Source organism: Dendrobates tinctorius, unplaced genomic scaffold (assembly GCF_039654945.1).
Source record: "Dendrobates tinctorius isolate UK_male_01 unplaced genomic scaffold, ASM3965494v1 ptg000069l, whole genome shotgun sequence".
Classification (NCBI taxonomy): Eukaryota; Metazoa; Chordata; class Amphibia; order Anura; family Dendrobatidae; genus Dendrobates; species Dendrobates tinctorius.
Genome location: NW_027361737.1, coordinates 32,463,765 through 32,477,308, shown reverse-complemented (window position 1 = coordinate 32,477,308; position 13,544 = coordinate 32,463,765). Strand labels below are relative to the sequence as shown.

General features: G+C 47.1%; 1 protein-coding gene across 1 annotated transcript in view; it reads left to right on the top strand.

The window, feature by feature from the left end:
- The window catches only part of PIK3CB (phosphatidylinositol-4,5-bisphosphate 3-kinase catalytic subunit beta), a 222,917-nt gene that overhangs the window by 138,156 nt on the left and 71,217 nt on the right, over nucleotides 1–13,544 (top strand). The window contains exons 5-6 of the mRNA XM_073581310.1: nucleotides 11,931–12,166; nucleotides 12,621–12,803. Coding sequence (XP_073437411.1) covers nucleotides 11,931–12,166; nucleotides 12,621–12,803 — 419 coding nt within the window. The remainder of the gene's footprint in view (nucleotides 1–11,930; nucleotides 12,167–12,620; nucleotides 12,804–13,544) is intronic.

Sequence of the window (13,544 nt, the reverse complement as noted above, 5' to 3'; positions counted from 1 at the left end):
GCGTCCCCAGGCCTCCGCGATGCTCCGACAGGTCCCATTCCCAGTAATGCATTGCGGCAATGACCTTTGATGACGTCGCGGTCTCGCATCGCGAGACGCGACGTCAGCAAAGGTCATCGCAATGCATCACTGGGAACGGGACCTGCCGCGTGTATCGCTGAAGCCTGGGGACGCTGCGCGGGACGTCGGAAAGTTAATATAACCCAGAGCCCAGAGGACAGTCTCCTCTCCTCCGGACCGTGGGTACCATCCACAGATGTTCTGCTTACTTTTCGCATGGTGGGCACAGCCTCATGCGGAAAGTAAGCAGAACAATGCATTCCTATGTGGGCGGAATTGCAGCGATTCCGCAAATTAATGAGCAGGCTGCGGATTTTTCCACGATGCGATTCCGCCGCGGGAAAATCCACAGCATTAGCACAGCATTGCGAAATCCCATAGGATTGCATGGGATGCTGTTTTTTCACGTTTTTGGCGCAAAATCGCACGGTAAAAACCGCTGCGAAAACGCAAAAAAACCTGAACGTGTGAACGCAGTCTTAATCTGCACATTTTAGAGTGGCCTTTTATTGTGGCCTACCTAAAGCCCACCTGTGCAATAATCATGTCTAATCAGCATCTGGATAAGGCACACCTGTCAGGTGGATGGATTGTCGCGGCAGAGGAGAAGAGCTCACTAAGGGTGTGTGCACACGCTGCGAATTCTGCTGCGGATCCGCAGCGGATTTGGCCGCTGCGGATCCGCAGCAGTTTTTGCTGCGGTGTACAGTACCATTCAAACCTATGGAAAAAAAAACGCTGTGCAGACGCTGCGGAATTTTCCGTGCGGATTTGCTGCGGTTTCAAAACCGCAGAAAGAATTGACATGTCAATTCTTTCTGCGGATTCCGCTGCAGTTTACCATCTCCTCCATTGAGGAGATGAAAAACCGCAGGGAAAAACCGCAGGCTAATCCGCAGGTAAAACCGCAGGTCTTTTGACCTGCAGATTTACCTGCGGATTTTACAAAATCCGCGCGGCCTAATCCTCAGAGCATTCTGCAGCGTGTGCACGTACCCTAACACAGAATTAGACAAATTTGTGAACAGTATTTCAGAGGAAAAGGCCTTTTATATTTATAGAAAAAAATCTTAGATCTTTGAATTCAGCTCATAAAAAATGGGAACAAAAACAAGTGCTGCGTTTTTATATTTTTTCTCAGCGTGTATAACCATGTGCAGACATGGTGGATTATTTCTGTATTTTCAGTGCAAATTCCATAATGAAAGATTGAAACAAATGTCAGTACAACAAAAGGGAATCTGGAAATAGATCTTCTTTGATCATGGTCTTAATTTGCTATATTTTGTATTTTAGCATATTTAAGTTTTGCATCTAATGGTGCTCGGTGAGTGTGGTACTGTATTTGGGCAGCATTTCTTTAGCACACCTCTGCATACACGTACATGCATATATAGTTGACATGTCTATTAGCGGTCTATTAGGAGACTCCAGCTTCAGCCCCCAGTACATAATGTGCTCGTTTGTTTTTAATAAATGCCTATTTCCTCCGTCCGCCCCCCCACCCGCCTTTACCTTCAGGGTGCTGTCAGATGTTTGAAATCACTTAAAACAAGTTTCATGGAAATGAGCTTGTGATCTCTCTTTGTGCCTGAGAGAGAGATGGTGCTGGTTATCCACAGCTCTGGGTTTGGTTTAATACAGAACTGTGCCACGGAGCTGTCAGGACATGGGGGAGGGAGATCACATGCAGGAATGTATAGATCAGGTCCCCAGATGCTCGAAACTCTAGAAATTCGGGGTCTGGGACCACTAGGAACCTGCACCTGTGTGCACAATCGTTCTATCAATGTTAACTCTGTCATGCCTTAAGGACCAGAGTGCTTACTCTGCTTCTTCTTGATATATCCTGCTTTAAGGAAGGTATATTTAGGTGAATTTGATTAAAAGCCTTCTCAAGTTGTCTCTTGAGCAGCTTGCAGTTCTACATTTTCCTTACTTCTTGACTACTTGGTGGGGCGAGTGCCGCTCCCTGACTGACAGTCCTGCTAAGCAGCTTCATTCTACTACTACACATTAACGGTCTGTCAGTGTTTGTTCTGAGTCTACTTAGTCATTGGTGCTGGTATGATTTTGACGGCGCATGCGCCAAATGCACCGTGTTGCATTTTGGTGCGCTCGGCGCACCGTCAAAAGGGCGCATGCGCCGTCAAAATCATACCAGCGCACGGCCTGCGTACCCAATGCTAACGATAGGGTACGCAGGTCGCATGCAGCGTCCTGCGCCCATAGGAGGAGCTGACCGGAGGAGGCACGGCAGGGGGCGTAGCTGCACGGCGGCCGTGCACTGCGCCTCCTAACGGAAGTGTGAAACTAGCCTTAACCCCTTTCCTTTAATGTAATACTGTGTATGCTTGGCCAGAGTTTGGAGGGAAAGCTCCTCCCTGGAGTTAGCACTCCAGACCCTGGTTGAGCCCGCACAGTGGTTACATTCCAAGAGAGGAGTTAACCCCTAACATACCAGTCAGCTTTCTCCAACTGTCAACTGTGAAAGAAAAAAACAGCTGTACACTATGATAGATAAAAGCTCTCACAGAAAGAGAGTGATAACAGCTAGAAAAAGAAAGTTAATTGCAATCTTGCTTATTTTCATAATGTGTAAGAAATTACAGTAATAACCTGAAATTACGTACCTCTCTAACCCCTTTCCGACGTTGGGCGTAATAGCACGCCTATGTCGGAATCCCTCCCTTTGATGTGGGCTCCGGCGCTGAACCCACATCTTTCCCGCCACATATCAGCTGCTTTGAACAGCTGACATGTGCTTCTAGCAGCCGCGGGTGGAATCGCGATCCACCTGCGACTGTTAACCTGCTAAATGTAGCTGTCAATCTCTTGACAGTGGCATTTAACTCCCACTTACCAAAAGCGAGCTGGAAATTCCGCCCATTGGTGACCCCTTCATATGATCGTGGGTTACCGATGAGTTGACATGACAACCAGAGGTCTCCAGCTGACCTCTATGGTTGTCATAGTCTGATTCCTATGAGCGCCGCCTGGTGGTCGGTACTCATTGCAAGTGAGCATTTCTGCTACACACAGGCGATATGATCATCGCCTGTGTGTAGTAGAGCCAATTGGACAACTGCAGCTTCTAGTTTCCCATGGAGACTATTGAAGCATGCAAAAAGTAAACAAACAAACAAAAAAAAGTTTTTAAAAATATTAAAAAATTTTTTTTAAAAAATATAAAGGTTCAAATCACCCCCCTTTTGCCCCATTCAAAATAAAACCATAAAGCAAAATCAAATATACATATATTTGGTATCGCCGTGTTCAGAATTGCCCGATCTATCAATAAAAAAAAAAGAGTTAACCCGATCGCTAAACTTCGTAACGAGATAAAAATTCAAAACGTCAGAATTGGGTTTTTTGTCTCCTCTACATTGCAATAGAATGCAATAACAGGCAATCAGAAGATCGTATCTACACCAAAATAGTATCAATAAAAACGTCAGCTTAGTGCGCAAAAAATAAGCCCTCACCTAACCCCAGATCACGAAAAATGGAGACGCTGCAGGTCTTGGAAAATGGCGTCTTTTTTTTTTTTTTTACCAACGTTTTAATTTTTTTTCACCCCTTAAATAAAAAAGAACCTAGACATGTTTAGTGTCTATAAACTTGTAATGACCTGGAGAATCATAATGCCAGTTTTAGCATTTACTGAACACGATAAAGATGAAAAAAAAACAACTGCGGGATTGCACTTTTCTTGCGCTTTCACAGCACTTGGAATTTTTTTCCCGTTTTCCAGTACACGATATGTTACAATCAATGATGTCGTTCAAAAGTACAACTCGTCCCGCAAAAAACAAGCCGTCACATGGACATGTTGACTGAAAATTAAAAAGTTATGGCTCTGGGAAAAGGGGAGGAAAAAGCCGAAAACACAAAAACGAAAATGCCTCCGGTCATGAAGGGGTTAAGGTCATGTTCCCAGAAGTGAAAATCCATCTACAAAGTCCGCTGCATATTATGGTGCCAGCGTTGCAGATGTGATTTTAGGAAATCTCACCGGCAGTTTAAACTGAGAAGAACTGCAGATTTTCACTGCAAGAAATCTGCATTAAATTCAGAGCAAAACCTGCGCTATTTGGTGCGGATTTTGCCACTGTAGGTCTGGTGTGGAGAATTGGCAGCATATGTTTCCAATGTGTATTTACTCTGAGACGCCTGAAAAAACTGAGTAACTTCCGCTGTGGGAACAGTAATAATTGAATCTGTTTGTCCCCAGGCATGAGAAAAAAAATGCTGATTATAATTTAGACAGCGGCTCATACTCCTCACACTTAAAGGGGTATTCTCCTCTGGTATATTTATGGCATAGCCGTAATTTCTATGGCTATTCAAACCACCTTTTCACTGACCGTAGCATGCGATAGGACCGTACTCTGAAGATAGATGCAGGTCCTAGAAGTGGGACCCCGATCTACTCTTACATTTACAGCATAAATGTATGAGACAGGAATACCCCTTTATCTAGTAGAATTTCGCTGTATGCACTCCTAAGGAACCCTTAATAAATCCGTGTCCGTTGCCTACAGGGCCGGGAAAACGTATTTTGGTGCCATAGGCAAATTAAGCCAATGGTGCTCCACCACCAAAGCAAAGGAATGGGTTAGAGATTAGGGGCCCCGTCACACATAGCGATCTCGCTAGCGAGATCGTTGCTGAGTCACAAGTTTTGTGACACAACAGCAATCTCACCAGCGATCTCGCTGTGTGTGACAGCAATCAGCGACCGGCCCCCCTGCCGGTATCGCTGATCGCTGCAAGAAACCTCTGGACATTTTTTTCGTCGCTGATCTCCCGCTGGCCAGCACGCATCGCTGCGTGTGACAGGCGGGAGACCAGCGATCAGCTGGTAACTAACGTACACATCGGGTATCCAAGGGACGCGCGTTCCTTGGATACCCGATGTGTACGTTAGTTACCAGCGAGTTCCAGGTGCCGCTGCCTCACGCTGGGGACCAGGAGCCCGCAGAGTGTGTACCTGCTGCCGCCGCACGCTGGAGACCAGGAGGCAGCAGGACGCCGCCAGTTGAGGCCGAGGATGCAGGCGCGCCCTCTGCTGGTGGAGGACTGGAACAGCAGGCACACTTGTCCGCTGCTCCCGGGCTCGCTCCTCACCTCGGCGTTGGCGTGCTGATCGCTGGTGAAGTTGTCTGTGTGACAGCTCACCAGCGATCACATAGCGACTTGCCAGCGATCCTGACACGTTGATATCGATGTCCGGATCGCTGGTAAGTCGCTATGTGTGACTCCAGCTTAAGGTAACAAGACCAGTAAAAGGACCTCCCCCCTGCACCACTATTGGGTTAGGTAATGAGCTCTGATGACCACGTCCACTAGAATTGCTACCTTTTCCATCAAAAAATGCTAGCAAAAGTAATTAAAAAAAAAAATGGTGCACTTTAGGGATGTGACTTAACAGGGAGCAATTTTGAAGTTAGATGTAAAATAATATTTTTGCGAACCATTTACACTATACAGAGGAAAAATAGCGATATTCATCCCTGGTGTCTTGTATTTTTAATAGCAAACCTAAGGATAGTCATGGAAACTAATGTAGCTTAACTATAATGGGGCTGTTTAGTTTCAATTAAGGTGACCAGCATTTGGCAGATTCCCTAAGGGAAAGTAAACAGAGATCTAGTATAGACAAAGGGATGTGTTTGATAGGTTTTGCATCCGTCATGGGACAAATACAGCTTGCACAAAACTGATGGTGGTTTTGGTGGTGTATTCATGTAATATCACCAGAACCACCTTTTAGTGCATTAATGCATCACTAGAACTACATGAATACATTAACAGACCCACCATCAGTACATGACTGCATCACCAGAACCACCTGTAGTGCATGAGTGCATCACTAGAACTGCCATCAGTACATGACTACGTCGCCAGAAGTACCATCTGTAAAGTAATACAGCCCCAGAACCACCGTTAATACATGAATACATCACCAGAACCACAAGTACTTGAATACAAGAACCAAGCTTCGTACAATGATCAACCGTAATGTCAAGTCAGCCCATAAACAATTGTCTCATGTACATACAATACCAAAACTCCGACCGATCACCGCCGATAACCACCGATCGACCAAACCGCTGCACAACCAGCTCTACCCTCGCCTACTGTATTATCACCCATCCCTTGAAGATTGTGAGCCCTCGCGGGCAGGGTCCTCTCTCCTCCTGTACCAGTTATGACTTGTATTGTTTAAGATTATTGTACTTGTTTTTATGTATACCGCTCCTCACATGTAAAGCGCCATGGAATAAATGGCGCTATAGCAATAAATAATAATAATAATAATAACTCCCACTTTGTACTTAACAATGGCAAGGAGATACTGGCAGTAGTTGTTACCAGCCATCATCTGACTGCGGACAGTACAGGAACCACAATACTGATGAGACGTAGTCAGTATAACAAATAAATATTTACATCCAGGTACCTTATAGAGGACATCTTCTCTAGAATCATGTCTTTCTTTTCATCGCCATCTTGTCTAGATGCCATGATGACTTTTCACATGCACAGCTCGTCTCTGCAGACCTGCTTCTTCTCCGGTCTTCTGCAGCACATCCCCAAACAGTGCCCTTAAAAATACAAGTATTAAAAGTATTAAAATGCCCTCTACATAAAATATCTGTCCATACTGTACCCTAAATAAGCCTCCCATTGTATAAACGCCTCACTGTCAGCCCTTATGAACCACTGCCCTATACCATGACTGTCCCCTCTATAATTTCCCATTGCACTCTCTATATCCCCATCCACACTGTCCCCCTTACCCTGCTAACCTCGCACCATATTATGCCCCCATTTCACACTGTCCCCTCTTAATATCCATTCTTCTCCTTCTCTTCACACTATGCCCTCATCACCCATGCTACCCTCTTGAAACTAACCACTCCACACACTGACCTCCAGCACAGTATGATGGCCACCATAGCCGCCCATATTGTATTATATCCACAACAACCCCCCACAGCACTCCTTACTTATTATGACCTCCAAAGCATCCCACATAGTGTGATATTCACCACATCCCCAGTATAATATCCTCCACAGCCCCCGTATATAGTATCGTCTATTTAGCCACTCCTATACTTTGCTGTCCCCTTCACAGCCCAATTTGCTGTCCCCCCCACCCCGAACAGCGCCTCATGGCCCTAAGCACAGCCCCTCATCTAATACACACCCTTACACAGCCCCTCATCTAATACCCACCCTTACACAGCCCCTCATCTCATGGCCCCCTTCACAGCCCCTCATCTAATACCCACCCTTACACACCCCCTCATGTAGTGCCCCCCTCATCTCATAGCCTCCCTTCTCAGCCCCTCATCTCATGCCCCCCCACACAGCTCTTCATCTCATAACACCTCTACACAGTCCCTTATCTCATGACCCTTCGCACAGCTCCTCATCTCATAGCCCCCCCGCACAGCTCCTCATCTCATAGCCCCCCCGCACAGCCCCTCATCTCATGCCCCCCCCGCACAGCCCCTCATCTCATAGCCCCCCCGCACAGCCCCTCATCTCATGACCCTTCGCACAGCTCCATCTCATAACCCTTCGCACAGCTCCATCTCATAGCCCCCCGCACAGCTCCTCATCTCATAGCCCCCCCCGCACAGCTCCTCATCTCATAGCCACCCCGCACAGCTCCTCATCTCATAGCCCCCGCACAGTCCCTCATCTCATAGCCCCCCGCACAGCCCCTCATCTCATAGCCCCCCCGCACAGCTCCTCATCTCATAGCCCCCCGCACAGCTCCTCATCTCATAGCCCCCCCGCACAGCCCCTCATCTCATAGCCCCCCCGCACAGCTCCTCATCTCATAGCCCCCCCGCACAGCCCCTCATCTCATAGCCCCCCCGCACAGCTCCTCATCTCATAGCCCCCCCGCACAGCTCCTCATCTCATAGCCCCCCCGCACAGCTCCTCATCTCATAGCCCCCCCGCACAGCTCCTCATCTCATAGCCCCCCCACAGCTCCTCATCTCATGCCCCCCCGCACAGCCCCTCATCTCATAGCCCCCCCGCACAGCCCCTCATCTCATGACCCTTCGCACAGCTCCATCTCATAGCCCCCCCGCACAGCTCCTCATCTCATAGCCCCCCCCGCACAGCTCCTCATCTCATAGCCACCCCGCACAGCTCCTCATCTCATAGCCCCCACACAGCCCCTCATCTCATAGCCCCCCCGCACAGCCCCTCATCTCATAGCCCCCCGCACAGCTCCTCATCTCATAGCCCCCCCGCACAGCTCCTCATCTCATAGCCCCCCCGCACAGCCCCTCATCTCATAGCCCCCCCGCACAGCTCCTCATCTCATAGCCCCCCCGCACAGCTCCTCATCTCATAGCCCCCCCTGCACAGCTCCTCATCTCATAGCCCCCCCACAAAGCTCCTCATCTCATAGCCCCCCCGCACAGCTCCTCATCTCATAGCCCTCGCACAGCCCCTCATCTCATTACCCTTCGCACAGCCCCTCATCTCATAGCCCCCCACACAGCTCCTCATCTCATAGCCCCCCCGCACAGCTCCTCATCTCATAGCCCCACCGCATAGCCCCTCATCTCATGACCCTTCGCACAGCCCCTCATCTCATAGCCCCCCCGCACAGCTCCTCATGTCATAGCCCCCCCGCACAGCTCCTCATGTCATAGCCCCCCCGCACAGCTCCTCATGTCATAATCCCCCCGCACAGCTCCTCATCTCATAGCCCCCCGCACAGCTCCTCATCTCATAGCCCCCGCACAGCCCCTCATCTCATAGCCCCCCCGCACAGCTCCTCATCTCATAGCCCCCCCCGCACAGCTCCTAATCTCATAGCCCCCCCCCGCACAGCTCCTCATCTCATAGCCCCCCCGCACAGCTCCTCATCTCATAGCCCCCCCGCACAGCTCCTCATCTCATAGCCCCCCCGCACAGCTCCTCATCTCATAGCCCCCCCGCACAGCTCCTCATCTCATAGCCCCCCCGCACAGCTCCTCATCTCATAGCCCCCCGCACAGCTCCTAATCTCATAGCCCCCCGCACAGCTTCTAATCACATAGCCCCCCCGCACAGCTCCTCGTCTCATAGCCCCCCCACACAGGCCATTATCTCTCAATCCCCCCTGAACAGCCCCTCATCTCTTAACCCCCCCTGAACAGCTTCTCATCTCATGGCCCTGCCTGCACAGCTCCGCAGCTCATAGCCCCCCACAGGCCCTTATCTCTTAACCCCCCTTGAACAGCCCCTCGTTTCTTGCCCCCCCCCCTGCACAGCTTCTCATCTCATACTCATAGCCCCCTCTGCACAGCTCCTCATCAAATACCCCCCCCCCGCACAGCCCCTTATCTCATGACCTTCTGCACAGCTCCTCATCTCATAGCACCCCCGCACAGCCCCTTATCTCATGACCTTCTGTACAGCTCCTCATCTCATAGCCACCCCACACAGCCCCTCATCTGATGGTTTCCGGCACAGCATGTACAAATATAAGAATTGGAAAAAAAGAAAACGTATACTCCTCTAATCCTGGCTCCCCTTCTGCCGTCTCCCTGTGCAGCAGTGGGCGCAATGACGTCACTTCATCACGCCATTCAACATCCTCTGCGTGCGCCTTCTTCCAACAAGGCTCTGCGTCTTGCTGGAGATTCAGGTGGAGCAAGGAGCTGTCTTACTGACGCAAATACAACTGAGTGCAGGGAGGGAGCGACGGCCAGTGCGCAGGCAGAGAGAGAGAGGTGAGCGGTGTCAGTGACTGACGCTGCTCCCCTGTGTGCCTGCACCCCAGCTTTCACTGTGCTGAATACTTGCAGCCGGAGGCAGTCAGGAAGGAACCAGAGTGCTCCCCCCTCAGGTAGGCAAGAGGTAGTGCCCTAGGCGGGAGCTTACACTTCCTGCCCCGGCCCTGGTTGAGTATCTCCAACATATGACATTCAGCACCCCACCTCGGCTTCCACTGTAAATGGTGACTATGACATAACTTAACCTTTGAGGTTTCTTTCGTATATCTTAAAATGAAACCACAAATATGTTTAGACCATTCAAGGTGCAGAATCGTAACTCATTTCGGTATTTTCCTTTGCATTTAAAAAATCCAAGAAAACCCTGTTTGGAAGTGTGGTATAAATTGGCATTAACATCTCTATACTGTCCCCCCAACTAATATCTCTGGTTGTGTATTATAACCATATGGATGAAGTTTTCATCCAAGAAACTTCTTTGAAGTATGGGACCCACAGCAAAATGCCCTTTCTACCTAACCCCTTAAACCATCACAGACTAGCGATTACTCATAGGGGCTGTCAATAGTATTGAAATCTGATTACACAATGGCCTTTAGGAAGGTTGTATTTCATAAAAGAATGACTAATGCTTGTATATATAATAACATAGAATATGGCAAAACTCTCTGCGTCTTGCTTTATTTATCTGCTAATGTGCTATCCTAGTTTAGTACAAGTCACCTAAATCAGTTTAATATCTGCAATGTGCGATTCTGAAAAGTGCTATGGTAAAAAGGTGAAGGTCTTTGCCATATTGATGTCGTAAAATTTCAAAATATCAAGTTTATTTATTATACAAGGTAAGAGTTAATAGGTTCTCCCAGTTTTTAAAAACTCTGCCTGCAAATATTTGATTGGATCCTTAAAGGGATTCTGTCAGTAGGGTCACCCCCCCCCCCCCCCCCAAGCCTTCTATATGGGTATGTAGGTCATAGGAAGCTGAATAAAATGACGCCTTGATATATGTGATCTGATGTTTCAATCCAGAGAATTCCATGTTGTTCCATATATGCAAATAAGCTGTTAAGATCTATGGGCCGGGTTATTATAAATTAATTAAAGGACGCAATATAACAAAGCTGACAGTACAGCAGCGCTAACAAACAGCCCAGTAAATCTGACACAGTACTGCAAAGCTAACATAGAATCTGCCTACAGAGCTTACTATAATTGAAAGGACGCAATACACCAGAGCTGACACAGTACAGCAGAGCTAACTAACAGTGTATCAGAGCTGACACTTCAGAGCTAACACAATACTGCAGAGCTAACTAACACAGCCCAGCAGAGCTGACACAGTGCAGCAGAGCTAACACAGAATCTGCCTCCAGAGTTTACTATAATTTAAAGGACGCAATACAGTAGACCTGACACAATGCAGCAGAGCTGAAACAGTGCCGCAGAGCTAACACAATACTGCAGAGCTAACTAATTCAGCATAGCAGATCTGAAACAGCAGAGCAGAGCTAGCACAGTGTAGCAAAGCTAGCACAGCAGAGCAGAGTAAAACACAGCTGAGCTGGGTCTTTGCTCCTATATAGAGTTGAACGACTTTGGTCGGATCGGGTTTCATGAAACAAAATTTGTTTCAGATGAAACTGGTCCGACTAGGGCAAAAAAAGTCGGAGTTTCGTCCGAAACCCGACCCCAATGCAAGTCAATGGGGATTAAAAGTCGGCATTGAGTGGATGACATTCATCCGCTCAATGCCGACTTTTATTTCCCATTGACTTGCTTTGGGGTCGGGTTTCGGACGAAACTCCGACTTTTTTTTTGCCCTAGTCGGACCAGTTTCATCTGAAACAAATTTTGTTTCATGAAACCCGATCCGACCAAAGTCGCTCAACTCTACTCCTATATTATGCTGCTCTTAGATGGGGTAGAAAGAAAACTAGTTGCCGATTAGCTTTACTTCATGTGTAGTTTAGTGTTTTTTTCTTTTACACTGAAGAATTAATAGCCTGTACTCAATAGCAGTTTTAACTAGAATGAAATGTAATGTTTGGTATTTGATTTAACCCAGTCCACTGTATTATCTGATTTTTTTTATTTATTCACTTATTGACACAGGTCTTCATGAATTTGATGCCCTTAAGGATAATGAGGTCAAGGAATTTCGGAGTAAGATGAGAAGAATCAGTGAAGACAAGATCCAGTCCATGCTTAGTCTCACCTGGATGGAATGGCTTAAATGCACGTTTCCTCCTGAGCTCGAGCCTTCAGGACAACATTTAGGACAAGATAACATTCAGGACAAGTTATTTGGCGGAAACTTGGTGGTGGCCATCCACTTTGAAAACTGCCAGGTACAATGAGATTTTATACTATTTTTTTTCCCTGTGGTAAAGCAAATAATTGCATAAATGTCCAAGTCAGGAGCTGAGGAATAGCATTTTATGTATGTGGGGGTTAGATGTAGTTTTTCTTTGGTATACCAGAATATACTGACCGTACGAAGATAAGATGATCGCTCTTTGACCTCCATTGGGCTAAAGCAAGCCTATGGACACACATAGCTTGTACATCAGGAGGTTTCCTACACAATATACTAAGCGAACATCATAAATAGGATGTGAAGTGAACATAAAACGGGTTCTAATAGTCACATCTTGATAATATATTGTGACCAAGTCTGGATCCCGTGTACAGAAGTCCAAACTCTAATAGAATTGATTGATCATACAGCCACCTCGGTCCGTTTTGTGATACTTGCCATTTGCTTTCTCAGAACTTTTATTGTTTGTGTCTTTATCGTTACAGGATGTCTTCAGCTTCCAGGTATCCCCAAACCTAACCCCTGTAAAGTTGATTGAATTAGCTATTCGCAAAAGGTTAACCATTCATGGTCGAGAAGATGAGGATGTGGATCCAGAAGATTATGTGCTTCAGGTCATAGGGAGACTGGAATATGTGTTTGGGGAGTATCCTTTAATACAGTTCCAGGTGAGTGTTCAACATGAAGGGTCTTTTTCTGTTAATCAAACCGATAAAGTGATGGTGAAATATCATGTTACAGTTGTGGCCAAAAGTATTGACACCCCTGCATTTCTGTCAGATAATACTCAGTTTCTTCCTGAAAATGATTGCAAACACAAATTCTTTGGTATTTTATTATCTTCATTTAATTTGTCTTAAATGAAAAAACACAAAAAGAATTGTCCTAAAGCCAAATTGGATATAATTCCATACCAAACGTAAAAAAGAGGGTGGACAAAAGTATTGGCACTGTTCGAAAAATCACGTGATGCTTCTCTAATATGTGTAATTAACAGCACCTGTAACTTACCTGTGGCACCTAACAGGTGTTGGCAATAACTAAATCACACTTGCAGCCAGTTGACATGGATTAAAGTTGACTCAACCTCTGTCCTGTGTCCTTGTGTGTACCACATTGAGCATGGAGAAAAGAAAGAAGACCAAAGAACTGTCTGAGGACTTGAGAAACCAAATTGTGAGGAAGCATGAGCAATCTCAAGGCTACAAGTCCATCTCCAAAGACCTGAATGTTCCTGTGTCTACCGTGCGCAGTGTCGTCAAGAAGTTTAAAGCCCATGGCACTGTGGCTAACCTCCCTGTGGATGTGGACGGGAAAGAAAAATTGACAAGAGATTTCAACGCAAGATTGTGCGGATGCTGGATAAAGAACCTCGACTAACATCCAAACAAGTTCAAGCTGCCCTGCAG